Source organism: Centroberyx gerrardi, chromosome 24 (genome assembly GCF_048128805.1).
Source record: "Centroberyx gerrardi isolate f3 chromosome 24, fCenGer3.hap1.cur.20231027, whole genome shotgun sequence".
NCBI lineage: Eukaryota > Metazoa > Chordata > Actinopteri > Beryciformes > Berycidae > Centroberyx > Centroberyx gerrardi.
The window spans coordinates 5,320,364-5,337,232 of NC_136020.1; the positions used below are offsets into that span (position 1 = coordinate 5,320,364).

Here is a 16,869-nt window from a genome sequence, read left to right on the forward strand (position 1 = left end):
CAGATACTTTCCAGTGAGTTAGACAGATACACTCATGTGTGTGACCAGCATAATGAATGCTCACGTGGTAGTTATGACACACACACACACACACAAAGAAGGAACAGACATCTGTTGGTAGCAGGTGTGTCAGTGGGTTGGGATATTGAACAATATTCAGTAGGCCAATCCGTTTCTAAGCTCCCTGTGTGACAGAGACCTGTGTCCTATTGTGTATTAGTATTTCACACTAATTAATGCTGTAATCCTGAGATTGGCTGGGAGAGCTGCACGTATCTCCTTCATGACTAATTACCGGCCATCATGGCATGACTTGCAGAGCTTCATGATAGGCAGCACAACATGCAGTGCTCACATTTTTTTCTGATTATTGTCTGATTATCCTGTTGTATGATTCTTGCTGCAGCCCTCCCAGAATTTGCAAATTCATTTATAATTTAGTGGTTAGTATCTATGCGGTCACTTCTATGCTACAGTCAATCTCTGTTCTTTTCAAGATACGCTGAGATAATGGTGCAGCAGTTTTAATTATTTTTTATTGCATTGAATCAACTTTAAGTAACCTAAGCTTGGTGAAGACGCACAACCTGCATGACCAAGCATCACCATGACCAAGCAGAACCTGGTGGATCTCTAATTAATAGATTAAGTACTTAAGCTACCACTATGAGACTGAAGGAGGCTTAAGACTTTTTGTCAAGTGGTGTATTTGACTTTAGACTTGAATGATGTACAGGTTCAATGTCAACCCAAAATGTTCACAATATGATATTATGGCAGGGTAAAAATTCATATTAAAACAGCTTTGGAAACTGTTTTGAACTGATATCAGAACGATATTTAGGCCCTGATATCACAAAACAATGCAGGTAGCAGCTGTGGACATCTACAGCCTTCGTATCAACATCTAGTCAACTTCGATGTGCTTGCTGGGTGGGTAAAGGCCAACATGCCAACATGTATGTATGAGGCTTGAGTGCATATAAATGTACTGGGAGATAAGAGGGGGAAAAAGCATGAAAGATCGATGTTATAAAAAGAAATGGAGGTGTGACCGTACCCACACACAGGCATGTTTTCTGTTTTGTGGGAAAAATATTGATCAGATCACTGAGAACTCTCACTGCACATTTCATTTACTCTGCTGCCAGTTCTGGCTCCTTTCACCGGCATTTCCTGCTAGGCTGGGGGTAAAGAAAACATCATTTCATCTAATCTAGAGTTGTTCTGTCTGAATACGACATTGTAATGAAACTCTGTGAACAAACCGGTAGAAAGAAACACTGCAGCGCTGTACTATTAAGCTTCAAGCAAAACAAAACATGGCTAGATTATTGGTTGAACAAAATAAGCAGACATGGCCTACAGGGGTTTTAGAACAGGTCAGAGGTATAATGAGTCATGAATAGGCAGAGTCTGCTTTTTGTTTTTGGTGTGAGACACCAAAGTCTAGGGGAGAGAGAGGACAAAGGTGGATTGGAGGGTATTAGATGAGGATCCAAAAAAAGCTCTCGGACAGTGTGTGGGGTTGCAACAGAGAGGAGCGTCCCATTACCACTGACTGAGACACCCTAGATTCACCCTATTTTCCCAAATGTTATTCTGGTGTCAGGTATGGACAAATACAAACTGTCTCCTAAACAGCAGTGAGCAGCGCTCCATCCAGAGAAAGCCGGACTCACCAACGTTAGATCTTTTCCTCTCTCGTCCCTTTGGTTTCCTTTGGTATAAAGCATCACACACCGGCCGGTTGGTAAACATGAGTGTGCTGTGTGCAGTGTACTGACGTCACCTTATAGGATTTCTAGGTACTGAAGTTCAAATCTTCCAAAAAGTTACCTCTCACTGCCATTTGGAGCCCGCCAATGTGCAAAGTTGCCCCATGCAGCTTTAAATGTGGTGTAAATTGTTGCTTAATCTACTAAAAAAATCTATATTAGTTATTTTTATAATCTCTTTTGCTATTTCAGCTGTGATGACCTTAGCTCCTGATGAAAAAATGCTATTTTGTGGTGAAAACACTTTTGGTAAAGTATTGACACTGGGTTAAACTGGTGCTTATTTCTCTGGTTGTCAGGCAGGGCTGGAGGAGGCGGTGGAGTACAGGCGAAGATGCTGAGCGCGTGGAAGCTGCTCTTCTGGCAGTTGGCAGTGAAATTATCCTACCATGTCGTTACAGGTAGGTCAGAAATCAATTGGGGGGCGGGGGTGGGGGGGTCCTGGTGGCTCACTGGGATGGCTCAAAGTAGTTCTCAAAGTAGGATCCAGGGACCCCCAGGGGCCCTTGAGGATGTTCCAGAGGGTCCCCAGCAAAATGAGGAATAGATTAGCTTCATGAAAATTAATTCAATTGAAATTATCCCAATTAGAGAATGTATAAGAATCTAATCATAATTTTCACTCTCACCATTATTATCTCTGCACATATAATGAAGATAGCTCGACAATTCAGTAATAAATCAACATTAAGAAATCTTCCCATATGGGTCCCGGGGACAAAATCTCCTCAAATTGGGGTATGTGGCCCTATAGTGAGTCTATTTGGGGCTGTGAGACACACAGGGATGAAGTGAGGGGTAAACCCACCTAAATTCAGTTTATTCATAGCTTTAGGCTGACATAAATTTTAATGAGTTAAATTCATAGTATACATCACAGTAAGTTGCATCAGAGTGATGGAAGTTGTATGAAGATAGGGTCTTTTAAGGGGGGGGGGGGGGGGGGAGCATAAATCAGTGCTTCTGAAAATATAGCTGACTTTTGTTTATATTGGTGATTGTTTGCCTTATGATGATCGCTGGCTGTAAGTCATAGTTTACCCTCCTCTTTATTTACCACTACATCACTGTACATGCAACATAGTGAGTTTGAGTCTGCCGTACAGCCTTTGTTGCAAGTCATCCTCTTTCTCTCTCCCAGTTTTACGGACACTCTCCACTGTCTGCTATCTATCCAATAAATCCGAAATGCCTTGGAAATGTATATCTAGAAAAACAAATCCTGGGGGCTTCATGGAAGTCATGGCTTATCGATATCTGTTGATGTCACTGACCTCACCGGTTTGTTCCCCAGCCAGCCTGTGCCTGGGTGGGTCAGACATCTTTGCGACCGTCAGAGAGAATAGCCGGACGGGACAGTTCATAGCAAACCTCAACATCACTGGGGACCCAGGGGCCAACACCATTCGCCTGTGCCTCACTGGAGAAAACGTTGACTGGTTCTACTTAGAGGGCCGAACCATCCGGCTAAACTCCTCCTCTTCAAGAGCTCTGGATCGAGAGGTACAACCTCCCTAAATGTTACAGAAAAATGCCTAAATCCGGCAAACTTATACTCAACTTTTCATTAATCGAATCTACTTTGGTCTCAAAGGTTCAGGGAGCTATTCTTATGGCAGAATTGACGTGTTATGAAAGTGACATAATACAGGTACGATGTAAACTATTGCAGCATGTTTGCAACCAGTACATCAGAGTGCCATTGACAACAAAATGAAATACTGTTGCCCTCAGGACAAAATTAAGGCTATTTCTTTCCTCAGAGTAAGTACAGGATCATGGTTGAGATTCTGAATGAAAATGACAACAAACCGCAATTCCTGGAGGAGACAATCCAGCCATTTTACATCAATGAGGTATAAAATGTAGGCTTAGTGGCAGAGAATAACCTTATAGCTATTCAGGTTAGAAATATCTGGCCTGTGTAATGATGTTATACTAAGGCTGTCCATTCTGTTGTTAACATTAGTGAAGTTAGCAACACAAATTCACTGATCTCGCTTTCAAATAATGAATTACACATAATGAATGTTTCTTCTCTCTCCAGCTTGCAGCAGTGAACTCTGTTGTCTTCACTGTCAAGGCAATTGATGCGGACGGAGACATTATTAGCTACACCATCAACAAATCATCGGTATAATGTAGCTTACTCACACAAAGTAAAATTAATTTAAATGACCCCCTTTAAGCCTCCGAAAGCTTTAACCATATGGCTTCAAGTGATATTAGAGTGTTTTTTATATAAGAAAATGAGCGACTACATTGTAACAGCTTAACCAGTATGAAGCCCCAAGCTAGAATACACTGTATTTCTACTTTGGAACCTATTCATTTGAATTTTTCCTTTGCTTATCCTATGAACCATGCTACTGATCTACTAAGCCTGACGCCAGCTACTTCAGGATAGATTTGCCAAACAGCGGGAATGTGGTACTGGACAAGCCGTTGGACTATGAGACCAAAACCCAACTGCAGCTGGTCATCTATGCCACGGTAATACATGTTAATCCCTTTTTCATTAATCAACAGGAAGGCTTTGAGGCAAGAGGACAATAATTAAAGCCAAAGGGTATTACTGTGCCACTGCCTGCCTCGTAATCTAATAGCATTAAATCCAACAACTGTTCACAAGATGGTTAGACTAGGCGTAAAAAATACAAACAACAGCGTGACATAATCATTCAAAGATTAAAAAATGACTGTTATATGACTGTTAGATATATTTTAGTTGCTTCCAGAGGAGGCCAGTGTGTTTGCTGACATCTATTGCTTTATGTATTACAAACTAGAGGAAGACAGACATGGTATGTTGGATCATTGATTGACTTCCATGTCTAATCTTGTATCCTAAACGGGTAACGAGAAAAAGAGCCACGCTCACCTACAAAGCTCAGTACCTTCTTGGGAATAGCATGACACTGATGAAGGCCTACTGGCAAAACATCTGTCTTATCTTCTGCTCTCCGCTGAATGAATAAAGAAGGAATATGCAACCTTGTGAGTGCGGACCATAATATCTGTGTCGGTTGGTCGTTTTGGTCTATGCACCAGTTCTGAGCGCAAGTGACTTGCTAATCTTACTTGGATATTCAAGTTAACATCATTCAAGTCAACAGTTATCTCTTGCTGCCATTTGGAGCCACCAACGAGCCTCGAAGTTGTCTCGTGCAGTCCTACACCTTGACAAAGGTTAATTTGAGCTGAAACACAGTCAGTCAGCTTTAACTTTTCAGATTGCCAATGTAAAATAAAGGCTTTTCACTTTTGCTATCACAACAGTGCCTCAGACCCTCTTTGAATTCTATTAATACATTCTTTCTGCCATGGACATGTACTGCTCTCAAATCTTTGGTCTCATCTATTGCTTTATATCATGATGTGTGATACAGGAAGCCAACACCAGGGAGAAGTACAACACGTCCGCCACCTTGACTGTCTACATCAAAGACGGGGACGACCAGTACCCGCATTTCCTTCCCTGCACACCGGCCTCTCCAGACGAGATCCTCCCTGTCTGCACCAACCCCGTCTACACAACCAACATCACAGAGAAAGACCAGGTTGACATGGTGTTTTCTTAAAGTAAAAACCCATCCTAAAACACATACACGTGCCTTGCATTTCTGGGCCCAATTTGGAGTTTGGTGGTGTATTTTTCTCTTCATTGGATGGAGTTTGATAGCAGAACATTTTTCAGTTATCTAAAACATCAACGGTAAACGTTAGGTTCTGACGGTCAGTCCGTCAGAATCAAAGAGGCTTCTTTCTAGAGCTACCATTTTGCACCGATTTTTCCTTTAATCATGGCACAATCTGCGGTTAAACAGTTTGAGAACCACTGGTCGATCCTCAGATGCAGCAACTCCTTTCTGTTTCAGGACATGATTCTCGATTTTTTTCCTGGTCCAATACATGCAGTGGACGGTGACAGAAGCCTTAACACTCCCCTGAACTACACAATTCTCTCAGGTGAGGACTACCAGCCCATTTCATTCCATTTGACATTGGACTACATTGGACATCCTGATATGAGAGAATCGCAGAGAGCATCTTTGTTGTATAAGTCAATATTGGTACCAAGATGCTTTAGGAAATCCTTTCATCAAGAATCCTTGAAAACTTGCTGTTAAAAAGGTTAACATTATGGTCATTACTATATCATTGTCAAATTATCTGTGATACTTTAATTTAATTACAGTAAACTGTGAGCCCATGGTTGAAGCCTCTGTCTCACACCAGTGGTATTGTTAGTGTTAGTGTTTCTCAAAATTGAGACCACATTTCCCATAAACACTGCTGCTTCCTGTGGGAAAGAGGATGTTGCTACTTGTCCCACTCCCCCTCCGAGTCCATTTGTTTTTTCTTTGGCTTTACTGAAGAGTATAAACATGTTAGAAGTGATTTTTCCATCAGCCTTTCACTCCTTCCACCATCTGCCATTACCAGAAACTCTGAAAGCTTTAGCTCTGGTAGAACAGTACCCTCTTCTTGTTTTTGTACTGTAAAGCAGCCCAGCAGATTTCCTTCCAAATTTGACCCGGTGCCACACAATGCAAAATTCAGTAGAGGCTGCCAATCTTCTCAGTGATGGTCTCATTCGTAATTATACTAATATCTCAAAATGAATATGGGAATGATTTATTTTAGTTTAATATAAATAGTATTTGAATGTCTACCTACAAGTATGTATATTTGACAAAGCAGGTGCTGACCATGGCAGATTTGTGATTGACAACCAGGCAGGAGAGATCACATTAACCAGGCCTGTGGAAAACAGACAACTGACACCCACATTCAGACTGCGCATCATAGTATGTTTCACCTTTCATGGCTGTTTCACAAATATATTCTTTAATTACATGTTTCCAACAAAGAAAGATCAAACATGTTCAACAAAGAGATCAAAGTAACATTGATCTCTTTGTTGCACATCTACCACACTGTCCACCACCTACAGGCATCTCAGCTGAACGATCCAATGAAGTACAGTGTGACAACGGCGTTGGTAAGAGTGCTAGCCGAGAACAGCTTCCCTCCTTTCTTCAACAGAACTATCTACAAGGGCTTTGTCATCCAGAGCTCCAGTCCTGCCACCATCATCTCCACCTATGGGAACCAAGTGCTCCTCATCCAGGCCATAGACACAGACTTCAGAGATGTAAGACTAGATATGTAGAGCTCTACATATCTCTTGTCATCCTTAGAATAAAAATGACAAACTATTAGAGAAATGCCTCCTGTCTCATTACACCACCTCCTCATTTTTAGGAGGTTAACCCAAATATCCACTACTCCCTCCATCCCCTGTCGGCCAGTGAAGGCCTGTACCGCATCACCCAGGAGGGGGTTCTGATCGCTAGGACCGACCGCCTACGAGCCTTTGACAGGCACATCCTTGAGGTATTACTGCTACTACTACTACTGGTACTACTACCACTGCCACTATGACTACTACTGCTACTGGTATTACTATAAGCACTAACAGATTAGCAGTAGAAGTAACAGATCCCTGAGGCAATCTGCAGATTAAATATGTAACTGCAGTTAGGCGTGTGGAACAAGGGCCTGTTCTCTGCTTATGTATACTTAGGGGTAAGATCTACATCTACAGCTTCTTGTTGGATATAAATTGATAGTGTCTGATACTGTCTATGTTTTTGTAATATGTGGTTATGTTCCCTTGATGTTTTTGTGTATTCTAACTGCTTGCTGAAACAAATTGCCCCATTGGGTATAATAAAGATTAATCATTTACTACTATTACTACTACTACTACTACTACTACTACAAATAATAATAATAATAATAATAATAGTAATAATAATACATTAATAAAATAACTTTAAGTGCACTTATTTAACAAAGTTACAAAGTGCTTTACTATGAAATAAATAATACACTAGATGCCAATAAATAATGATAGAATCAGAACTATGAACATACTGTACATATCTGCAAGTCTGAAATATAGTGCCTTAAATATAGTCGTACACATGATCACAGTAAATAAAGGCTTCATGGGCATTATGGCGTTTTATACAACGGTTACTGAGGCATGTAAGGTCTGAAAGGTATTTTCAGATTAGTGTGTATATCAAGTGCGTACATAAGAGTAATAACAAAGAATGCATCACTTTTCACTAACTAGCTCAATGCTTGCCACAAGTGTTGGCGTGGCAACTAATGACGCACAACTTGCCACGCTTGGGAATTATCAGTGCAGATGGAATGCATTTTTGAAAAATCTGATTTCTTGGCTAAAATAACCTGTTGTATAAAGGGGCAATTAACTACCACTACTCTCTACATAATCAAAATCGGAAAAGACAGGGAATAAGTGATTTAACAAAGGCTGCTGGTTTAATCCTCTGGCCACTATTCCTGAAGTGTATGGCTGTCTTGGGCCACTTAGTTGTCTCTGAGTAGGACAGTTGTGTGTAGCATGATCCCAGCAGGATGGGCTTACTGTGGGATTACAACTAAAAGCATCACAGTTTGAATCTCCATCGCTAAAGTCCATTTGACTGAGTCTTTACTATGAATTAGGAATAGCCTGCTGTGATAGGATCTTCATCTTGCAAGGATAAAATGTGGAAGTAATCATTTGAAAAATTGATTAATGAATTAACTGAATAAACCAAATGAATTATATATATTATATATTAATGTTCTGAATATATCATGATCCTGCAGGTGGTTGCCAGGGATGAGGAATCAGGTGAAGTGGCAACAGCTTCAGTGGACATTGAGGTGCTACAGAGAGGCCAACCAGGTGAGCAGAAAGCATCACAAACATCATAACGATAAAGGAAGCCATGAGGAAGAGGAAAGTCTGTTGTTGGCTCACGTGCTAGCTTGCATGCACATGTGCGTACACACACACACACACACACACACACACATTTTAAGCTCTTTGACATGTAATGAAAGTCTTCGGACAGGAACAACAAAAGGAGCAGATTACACCAACTTAATCCCCTTTGGGAGGGTCAGTGGAGTATAATGCTGCGGCAGTGCAGCGGCCCTGAATGTGATGCGAGGACACCTAGAGGTCATCTGTACTAGTGGGCTTTGATTGACTATAGGCTAATCTGTCCAATTGAAGGAACATTAATCCGCTCCCTTAATGAGATAAGATCCATTATCTCCCACTCCATCCCTCGCTCAGAGCCAGGGGCTCTAGCCAATGACAACACGCAAACAGCCGGACGAAAACAGGATGAGAAGCATTGATTAGTATTGAAATGAACATTCCTGACAGCCCTATCTTTTCCTCTCATGAGAAGACCGAGACTGCGTCAGGGAGATTCTGTATGGGTGTAGTCATGTTACAGTGGGCAAATGGACAGATGAGTAGGCGACTGGATAGATACATTAACTAATGGAGAAGATGACTGCCCTCTGACATTAACCCTTCTCCTCCATCTCTTTCTCTCTGCAGTTCCTCGAGGCCCATTCACAGAGGAGCAGCTGTTTGGGGATATGGACACCAGGCTGGCTGGGGGGATCGCAGCCATGATCCTGTTGCTGTTTGTGGCAGCGTTGTTCCTGCTGCTTCGATTTGTCAGGAGAAGGAGAAGCAGTCGGGACCCAGCCGTCCAAGGGGCTATTGCCCTGGGAAAGCATCCAAATGTGGTAAGGGCTGTGTAAACCATTAACACACAAGTGAATGCAACCCCTCTGCAAACAGATATACTGATTTAAAGATAAAACAGGAAGCATACAAACAATAATGCTTGACAATGACTGGGGTTTCAGCAATGAATAGGTCAGTAGCAAACAGTGTTGGTTGATCCACTGAAAGCAAAACCCAAAAAATCATACATGACTTGAATAATATTCATGGGATCAATGATAAGGATGCTGCAAGGCTTTGTTACATCCTGTTGTGAGGAAACTGTAAAAAAAATCACCCTTTTGTTAAACAAGACAGCTAGAAAAGGTCACTTGCACAATCCTCATCTCTACAATAGTACATCTGTTAATATCAGCATAAGACAAAAAAAAAAAAAAACGCACTACTGGCAAAATGCAAAGTCATTGCAACTGTAATTTTATACTCCATGACCTCTGAACCCACCCTACTAAACTCACGGAACGTTCCAAGTGAAAAGAGCTTAAGAGTATAAGCTACTCTTTGCTCCCTTCCTCATCTTTACTCTCTCCATCCCTGCATGTTTCTTTTACTAATGCTGCTTATGTAGAGCTTAAAGTGCTATAAGATGGTGAGTTCTCCTCCATGCTTCTCTAAGACATTTGCTGTGACGGTTGTAACGGTGTGTACTTGCTGTGGCGTGCATGTGCTGCACTTCCATTGCATAATTATGTTAATTGAAGTGCTCTTGTGGTGCTCTGTGATGTTGTGGTTCTGTGTTAGTTTTGCCCAAGAGGTAAATACACTCATTGACTTCATTTACCGTATAGTATCCTCAGTCTGTGGTGAATATTGTAGATCCAGCTATGTGTTGGGGAATTGTGAACGTTTTACTTTAATGTCCATACAATGTGCATACTCCAGAAAAACTGAGATCAACGTAAAGACACACAAGCAATCAGTGGAACATGGTAAAAAGCAATCAAACCAAACAACAAAACACTCTAGTTCCGCATGCCCCCTAAATGCCCCTCTTTCCGTAATCGACAGGTGAATTCGAGTCGACCTGAGTACTTGATGGAGGAGATGTCCTACAACAGCGAAGCATTCACCAGTGAATACGAACCCCCTCGTTCAGGAAGCCTCCATGGCAGACAGGGGGTCTACACCAGGAAGCAGTCACTTCCCCCCTCCTCCAACAGCGAACAAGAAAGCAGCTCCGGGCCTCTTAGTGATTTGCTGCGTGTTCCAGCAAAGTCAGAGCCCCAGCCCCGAGACTTCACACCATCCCTCCAGTACAAAGGCCAAATGCCTGTTGAGGCCAGCAGCATGGGGGCTGCAGTGAAGGACAAAATGCTGGAGAGTGTGAAAGAGGAAACAGAGATTGGAACAGAGTGCTTCCCCACTGTTAAAGAGGGGCTACATTCAGTGCTGGGGCGGACAGAAGGTTTATCAACAGATGTTGGTGCAATGGTTCAAGGTGATGGCAAAGGGAGACTAAATATAGTGAAGTTTCAGGGCATGAAAGGAGAAGCCAAAGACACAAAACGGGATGTGGAGAACCCTTACAGCTCTATGCATGCCGTGATCTGTGTATCTGATGATGACACAAGCTCAGAGGATTAACTTCGGGAAAGTTGCCGCAGCAGCCAGCCAGGAAAGAAAAGAGAAACCTGAAATGGCTCCCAGCAAAAAAAGCCTCTGTGAATTCAATATCCAAAGAGTGGCCAACCCTTTGACACAAACAACTGAGGGAATTAAGTTGATACCTGACAAATTATTCACTGCGATTCCTCAACAGTCTAACATTCTAAAACACTTAAGCCATTAAAAACAGTCTACATTTTTGGACATTACACATGCAACAGAAACCTGTGTCTTCTATGACAGCCTAAATGGTTGGCCTTACAATACAAACTAAGCCAGTGCAAGAAAAATACCTATGACTTGTGATAAACATTCAGATCATTGGGAAAACGTATTAAGAACGTATAATTTTTCTGTGCAGTTATTTTGTGACATCAGCATTGTTTGTCATGCGAACATATAAGATTATTGCCATCTTAACTGACCTCCCAAGAAATGTTTGCTTTACAATTTGCAATCTTACAAAAGCATATTGTAAGTGCTGTACATATGTAAATAAATTTGTTTTGTGTAAAATAAGAAGTTGAAATTGTGGTTATCAGTAACTCAAGGCAATTATTTTTTGAGTATTATGTCTTACTTGTGAGCTGGGTGACTTGGTGATGAGCATAAATGAAAGCTACAAGAATATGGACTGATCAGTAGGCTTTAATTGACCTTCGTAATAACACTTCATCACTTCATCACACATGCTGTATGCCTTGGGGCTGAGCGCTGGTCAGGTTGACTTCCACAAGCCTGAATGACTGAATCAGCAGAGCTACAAGTAGAATAACCTCCTTCATGACTGCCAGCAGTGGGCTGAGAACGTCCCTGACAGCCACGGACAAACTGAGGAGCAACCTAACCAGAGGCTTGATGATTACGTCACTCAGTGCCCTCGCCAGAGGAGCAATCAGCTGCTCTCCAAGCATCACAAAAAGTCCCACTAGCAACACCTGCATGTAGACAGGTAGAGACAGGTGAACTGAAAACATTCCTCAAGGTGGAGAAAACATAGCGCTATCTTTGAAATATAAAGTGGCACTTGGTATCGAGGCTTTGCAGTTAGGTCACCAATCTTCTAGCGAACATGGCTAGGTCATGGAAGTCTATCATGGAGGTCCAGTTAACTGGCTGGGCACTTAATGGCTAAATATATAACGAACGGGCAGGAAAAAGATACATTATATTCATTAACATTATAAGTAAAAGGGAATAGTCTGATAAAGTAGATTTGTTTCCAAATGTAGGTTACTGTGACACAGTAAACTGTCTTGTATTTAGCTCTAGTCTCTACTCCAAAACAAGAGTTGTGGCTTGAGAAGAGTCAGCTCAGTTAACCTGAACCCTTTTTTTGGCTTAAGCCAACTAGCCAATGTTAATGTCAACATGGGACTACTAGCCACTACTCATGCTAGCTTCAACTAGGTGCGTTAGCTAGTTTGCAAATCAGATGTGTTAACAACACAGTAGCTGAGCAGACATTATGGTTAGCTAGCTAAAAAGCTGACATTATCTGAACACAAAATCAGGTGTATCAGTGATGAAATGATCAGTTCCAAGTCATAAACAGCACAGAAATGTGGCCATGATGTTGAGACAGTCAAGTCATAAGTTTAGAAACGCTGGTGTTGTCAAGCGCTGAAGACCTCCAATATGGCCGACAGAAGGTGTGTTACGTCACCTAAAAGCCCTCTATTGCATGTGGCCCATTTATGAGCTTGGAACAAGTGTTTAAATACAGTCAAGTGGTCAGTTAATAGGAGTAACATTACCTTGATGATGAAGCGAAGCAGCTCACTGACAAACATGTGAGCCAAGCTGAAGGGAAAGCTGATGCACCGGAAGGTCCCACGCAGACAATGGTTCATCACTGCTGTAGATCTGATGAAAAAAACAAAACATCATTAGTGGGAACCATTAATGGAAATGGTGGAGTATTACCACCTTTGAATGTCATTTATGGTACTTTGTTGGTAATGCGAGAATTCTTGCCTGGAAAAAAGCAAAGCAATTGAATTTCAACAACAAACATCATTATATTATGATATTATTCAAATATCAAATGTTCTTGGTCCTTAAAATGTCAGCAGAGGGGAAGACAATTAGGGCCTTCTTAACTAAATGATTAACTTTCTGTTGACTAAAGGGGCCACCTAACTGATTTATAACATGCACATTTTTTCACATAATCAACACAAGTATAGTCCTGCACAAATTCCTTTAGTTTGAACGTTACTGAGAATAAATGAGTGTGAGTTTGTCCACCAACTTGTTGTACAACTTTGACTTTACAAGAATCAAAGTTTGTGTATTATGGAATCATGAAATGCCGCTCACTGCTCATGGCGCTCCTCTATGTTGGCTGATGCTCCCTCTCTCTGTGTGTCTGCAGGTTCCAGCGATGCCCTGCCCTCCTCTGCAGACTCCCTAGGAAACAAACACACACAGACACACACCAAACACCACAGATGACACCTTCATAGCCTTCTGTGTAAGGTTAACTAAATCATTATGAATCAGACAGCTACATGTGAACTGCATTAAAATACTCTAATCTTTAAAAGTTGCAACTATTCCATAAAAACAGATTCTGTTTCTGGTCCACTGTACTGTCAAGAATAAACTGTGGCCTTTAGAAATGTACTGTATAAAGATGCTGCCTACAGTTATTGTATAAATGATAAAAAAAAAGAGACAAAATATCTACTGTTGGTGAGTTCAGCTTTCTGTTGATGGAGCGCTGCTCGTGGCCGTTTAGGTGACAGTTTCAAGTTTCAATCAATTATTTGCTGTGGCAGGAGACGATTCCCCACCTATGACCATACCCAACACCAGAATTTAATTTGATGCTCTTGTCTGTTGCAGCCCCACTTTGTGATTTAGGCTGATGAGACGGGTGTATTTCAATTAAAACTCTTGCCTAGTGCCACTTTAATCACCTTGGTTGTAATTTGACTGTAATATAGAGATTTTATCTTAATTAATTAATTTGCATTTCTTTGTCTCAGATAATCTAATGGTTGAAAATCGGGTGATAGGCCATAATTCACTGTCATGTTGGATAACATATTACTTCTGATTGTCGGAGCTGAATATAGGCTTGACACTAGTATCACATTACTTCTGGATTAAATGCTCATGTTACATTATTTTTGATTGTTAGTGCTGACTACAGGCTCTTGGGACCTGCATACGCGAAATGCCACTGGTGTGTTAGAATGACTGCGAACAAGGAGACAGTAATGAAAATTGCCATCATGCTGCGATAAGATAAAACAAAACAAAAAAGTCTTCCATGACACTAAAAGCATTTAAGGCTTGTTTGTAAAAAAATGTCTTCTCCCATGATGTGATTTTATTTTTTATTTTGTTTTAGATATGGCTTCTAAATAGATTTCTGGCAGTTTTTGCTTGACCTTTTATCTCCATTATAATGATAAAAACTACAAGACCAAATTTAGACTCACTTAGGCTAAAGTATGGCAAGGTATGACTCATATGACACCCATGAACCCACAGTTTCACATACACTTCAGAATATATTAGAATTATGTTTCAAAATACACAGAAAATTGGCATTGGCATCTGTAAACATGTTCTAAAGTATATGTGAAATGTATTGGTTTACATTGGAAGGAATGCCAGGCGGCTGGGATTTAGCCTTCAGCGCCACCTGGTGGTCATTATACATCATCATCAGTTGTCTTACAGTCTGACCATATTACGGAAATGAATCTGAAAATTGTCACTAAAAAGGAAATAAAAATAAAATGTAGATATGCTAACACAGATACCTGAAGTTGGATTATTTTTGCATAATTATTATATTATGTGCTGTGTGCCTCTAACAAAAAATCACTATAATATTCCTGTAGGGATTTACAGTATAGTGTGCCTGTGGTACTCAATAGTGAGTTTATAGTGACCTTATGGCGCTATATGGTATTTGTTTTATCTCCTATGGTATCACTATAATATTCCTACAATATTGCTAAAGGGGCTTATAGTTTTCCTGTGATACTTCCATAACATCCTTGTAAAATCTACTATGGGATTGCTATAGGTCTTTCACTTTAGGGTCAAGTGCAGTTGCCCATCATGCTCAACTAGAACTAAGTTACATACCATTTCACTTTCACTGACATAAATATTACCTACATGTTAAAGTATCTGATAATCTCAGTGTATTCTTTAAATCACAGTCAACAGTATGGCATGGCCAAGAAGATGCCAGGTGTCTTGGTGTACATGTATCTTTCTAATAAATGTTAAATATTGGTTTAATTTCTAATAAATGTGTGTGGGTGGGGTCTACATCCTAGTTTATCTTGGGGCATTTGTGTTATAAGATGATACCATTAAAAAATAATTAGTCCAGGTAACTGGTAACCGATGTTAGATGCAGAGACTTTTTAGTGAATTGATGCTCTTGTCCTGGGCTACAGTACCAGTGACGACTGTTTTAAACTGTAACACTTCTACGTGCCTCTGAATGGGAACGCCTCTTTAACAGAGACACACTGAGGCTTTAGTACTGAGCTATTATAGAAAATGAAACAAAGGTCTGCTTCCGCCCAATGTGCAGACACCCGGAAGGGCGGTACCTGAGCAACTTCTGCAAATACACACCGTTTGCCCGCCAAGCCGCGGCAGAAAGACAGACTAAGACCGGGAGTACGGTGGATTGGCCTTCAAAATAAAAGCGTAAACCTGTCACTCCGTTCTGAGTATTTTTTTTTTTTTTTTTTTAAATTAGTGATTTTACTTTTACTTAAGTACGTTATGAATTTAGTATTGTACTTTGCTAGATTTTAAATCACATCCTTTACAGAGTACAAACAATTTTGAATAATTAATGTCGATTAATGCTTACTTTGTTTATACTTTATCATATTTTTCTACTTAATCTACTTACGTTGCGTCTTTTTTGCACTGTATTGGAAAGATCATATGTAACAATAGTCTCTTATGTAATAAAATAAGCCTATATTTTGAATGAGCTACATTTTACTTTTTCTTCAGTAGATTTTTACACTAGTAATTTTACTTTTACTTAAGTAGAATTTCAGCGACCTAACAGTAGCCTAGTTCTACTTGGGTAGGATATTTTGGTGCTCTTCCTTCCCCCGAGTGTTGGGCTGTATAGAATGACCAAAATCATATCAAAATGCTCAGTGGAATCATTACAATAGATATGAAGGGAAAGTCTAGCTCTACTAGACATATACGTTTTGAAAAGTGCTATATAAATAAAGAAGATAAGTGCGTATGAAACGGTGTTTGAGAATTTTTTAATTTTGAGAACCTAACATGTACAGTATGTGGCAGGTATTCTGGGGCTGCCATTCTGTGGCCTTTAGGAACGATTGTGCGTGCATTGTCTCATGCATGCTTATGTCAGAGTTAAGTTTTAGTTCTAACGTACAATTATTTCACAGAGGCAGAGCTACTCTACAGGCAGAAATAATGTCATTAGTTGAGTTAGTGAATGGAGCCAAAGTTTTTTGGAGTGCAAGTTAGCATAATGGCAAACTTGAACGACAACTCTGGTCAAAATAGAAATAAAAAAATATACATGACTTTTCTACCCTCTGCCTTTGTCTAATTTTATTAACTCCGTTTTATTTCCTTGTTATTATTATTATTATTATTATCATTATTATCATTATTATTATATGTTGTTATTATTATTATTCATGACCATGGCATTCATAAACTTTGAAGGTCAGCAGCTAGCTAGCTAACTAACTTAACTTTACCTGGCTACTTTGAAGGTCAGCTAGGCTAAACTAGCTAGCTAACTAACCGATCTTTTTTTTCAGTTAGTAGCAAGAGTGCTACATTTCATATATTATAATTATATAT

The 16,869-nt window shown here is 40.3% G+C and overlaps 1 protein-coding gene across 1 annotated transcript; it reads left to right on the forward strand.

Moving 5' to 3' along the window:
* Positions 1 to 1,357: 1,357 nt before the first annotated feature.
* cdhr5-rs (cadherin-related family member 5, related sequence) lies at positions 1,358 to 10,998 on the forward strand. Its single transcript, XM_078282236.1, has 15 exons — positions 1,358 to 1,382; positions 2,078 to 2,179; positions 3,073 to 3,281; positions 3,373 to 3,429; positions 3,542 to 3,634; positions 3,826 to 3,912; positions 4,161 to 4,271; positions 5,168 to 5,338; positions 5,657 to 5,747; positions 6,483 to 6,589; positions 6,736 to 6,936; positions 7,047 to 7,178; positions 8,472 to 8,550; positions 9,220 to 9,413; positions 10,423 to 10,998. Exons 1-15 carry the CDS (start codon positions 1,358 to 1,360, stop codon positions 10,996 to 10,998), a joined length of 2,235 nt encoding a protein of 744 aa, XP_078138362.1.
* The last annotated feature ends 5,871 nt before the right edge of the window (positions 10,999 to 16,869 follow it).

Bases quoted from the DNA above. Each gene is read 5' to 3' on its own strand.
- cdhr5-rs (XM_078282236.1), top strand. From the start codon at position 1,358: ATGGCCTACAGGGGTTTTAGAACAG. The intron at 5,748-6,482 runs GTGAGGACTACC...TTGACAAAGCAG, and splicing joins GAACTACACAATTCTCTCAG to GTGCTGACCATGGCAGATTT. The intron at 9,414-10,422 runs GTAAGGGCTGTG...CGTAATCGACAG, and splicing joins TGGGAAAGCATCCAAATGTG to GTGAATTCGAGTCGACCTGA.